Source organism: Loa loa (assembly GCF_000183805.2).
Source record: "Loa loa unplaced genomic scaffold supercont3.804, whole genome shotgun sequence".
NCBI lineage: Eukaryota > Metazoa > Nematoda > Chromadorea > Rhabditida > Onchocercidae > Loa > Loa loa.
Window position 1 is genome coordinate 1 of NW_018108984.1, and position 2,904 is coordinate 2,904.

The 2,904-nt window shown below is 31.7% G+C and overlaps 1 protein-coding gene across 1 annotated transcript; it reads right to left on the reverse strand.

The window, feature by feature from the left end:
* Window positions 1–512: 512 nt before the first annotated feature.
* On the reverse strand, window positions 513–2,904 carry LOAG_13888 (hypothetical protein; the record flags this gene model as incomplete). The annotated part of the gene is made up of 5 exons (XM_003149390.1): window positions 513–594; window positions 651–733; window positions 836–895; window positions 1,267–1,408; window positions 2,876–2,904. 5 exons carry the CDS (start codon window positions 2,902–2,904, stop codon window positions 513–515), a joined length of 396 nt encoding a protein of 131 aa, XP_003149438.1.

Consider the following 2,904-nt stretch of genomic DNA (forward strand, 5'->3'; position numbering starts at 1 on the left):
CACACACATACACACACATACATACACACATACACACACTACACACACACGACACACACACACACACACACACACACACACACACACTGGATGAATGCAGGAAGATGCGGCAGCACCTAATCAATGTCTTTTACATAATAAGCTTGTTTTTATGAATATGAGTCAACATTGGAAGAATCCTTTGCTAATATTTGCATGCTTATTTATATGTGGATTGCTACTGCTGTTATTAGCTCATTAAATAGTGCACCACGTGAAGGTCGTAAAGAATTTCCAATTGGTAAATCCAGTTCTTCTTTTCGCAACAGATCAAACATCACAAAATGCACGAGAACATTTAGAAAAGCGTCAAGTATATGAAATTGTGTTGCTTTAAAACACCATCAGTCATGAAATCAATAAATTTACGGAATGCTACATTCGATAAGTCAAATTCGAGTGATCAAAATTAATCTTAATTAATTTCTTTCCAAAGTAAACGAAGAACAAATGTTTCAAACTTTCTTTTCTCTTTAATAATCGAGTTTATTGTAAAGCTTATAGTTATCAGCTGGGTTAATAGCTATGCATTTAGATTTTGCTTTTCGTTCAAAACTATAAAACAAATAAAGGCATGGCATAATGAATATAATAATTTTCTGACGATTTACCTGTTTGAATTCAATGGCAACAGACGAGCTCCTCTACATACCATCCGGTTCAAGTTTATTGATAAATGACAACTCACATTTCTCTATAATTAAAAAAAAAATATCAGGCAGAAGCAATATTAACATTAGTATTATCGCTGAAGGGGAAAACTTCAGCGGGATTAGAGATAAGCTCTGCAGCCCACGTGTATCGGTATAGCATTCATTACCGATGATACCAACGATAGATTACTGACTGTTACAAGCTGAAGAACAATGCACTAAACTATTTGTTGATAATCAGTTTTAAACCTAACTTTGATCCACTCTAACTAGTCAATCTAATTTTAAAGCCTAAAATTCCCCTGATTATCACTACAATATACCTAAATAACTAATTACTAACACTCCATCTAAATGAAAATTTTAGTTGGATCACTAAGATCACCAGACTACTTATCGCATCATATCTCTCCATCAATTAATAAAGTCTCATACCTTTTTATATATATCCTGATAGTACTGTAATTGAACCATCTTGTTTTCCGAAGATCAAATTGCCTAACCTCAATCAGCTAAAATGTCGCACTGTCATTTCAGCTTACGGCCATATGCCAAGCCACTTCAAACATCATACAAAAAAACGAAATCCCGGTGAATTAGGGAGAGAGGGGGCAATCCTCCAGATTTCGATAAGACTAGAGTGCAAGATATCTCTGACCGTGACGTAGCCACACTTGAAACATGGAAAAGAATCAGATTCCGAAAATGATGATCGTCTAAAATTATATTTAAGTATCTTTTAGTTTAATCCATGCACTGATTATTATTTAATCCATTCACTGATTTTCATTCGGAAAAAGTATTTTTATCTTAAAATTGTTGTCATCATCCAAACGTTTGAAATTCGCTCTAGAGATCAGTGATCAGTGATTTCAATAAAACAATTTTCCTTTGTTTACTATTTCTGGAACTTTCAAGCATTATATCACAATGGTTTTCATCTAATATAAACTAGACCATTGAAGAGGATCCAAGTTTGCGTAAAGGTGGAATGCATTTCCTCTAAAATCAGAATAAAAACTTTTTGGGATTTAAAGAGACATAGCGAATCTTTTAAAATTATTTTATATAGGGCACAAGTTAATGCAAAATCTGGATAGGGAAATTTAGTGGAGTTTTGAAATTTCAAATGGTTGTAACCAATTTTTTTTAATGTCGCAATATAGCTGATAGCATACAGTAAAACAAATGAACTGAATTAAACCAGATCAAACCGAAATAATACCTTAACTAAATTAATAAAATTAAACCGAAAATGACATAATGTGAAAATATAATAAATATCAAAAGCAAATAGTAAATATCATAGAAAAGTCAAATTTAAAATTCAAAATTGAATTTTTAAAGCATTTTAATCGTCCAGCGATAATATGCTCAATTAATCGCTTAACCAAATTGGATACTTATTGATCCGCACTTTTCATGATGTCCCACATCTGTAAAATACAATACGAATTCATAAATATTTTGTGTTGATACTATCAAGGAAAAAGATGAATGTTAAGTAGTAAGGAATACAAACGACTAACAAACTTCGAGAATTGAGGGGAAGTACTTTAGATATACGGTAAAAAAAAATGTGAGAAAATTAAACGAAAAATATTTAACAAAAACCTATTTTTAATTTCTTGTACACCTAAATCATATAGGGGGAAATCGGTAAATTCTTGTTTCAAAACTGAAATAGCATAAAATGCTTGCAAGCGTTCTGTATCTTGTTCTTTGCAATACCAGTCACAAATTTGTACAGGTCAACAACAATTGAACGGTTTAAATGAGATAGGAAAATGACATTGCAATGCTGCAGTTATTCGAACCAAATGTGAAGGATAAATGCAACAGAAAACATTGAAGAAGTGTCATTATTGATGCAAGTTGGCAAGGAAATGAAAGTCATCAACTTAAGTAATATCGTATTTTAATTTTTTTTGGATCAAAGTGGTGCACTACAAGTATTTTTGACTGAGATTTATCGACTGGATCCCGCAGTAGCAAAGCCGGTACCACTCTGTGAAATATTTATTCCACAACAATGATTTTGAAAGTCTTTAAATTAAACAATTAGACAGCAATGGTTTTGAAAGTCTTTAAATTAGGCAATTTAATTTAACAATAAACAGGATTCCACTCACATCTCTAAATTAATAAATTTCATCATAAAAACGGATTAATAAAAGACAAACTGGAATAGATTAAAAACCAAACATACCAT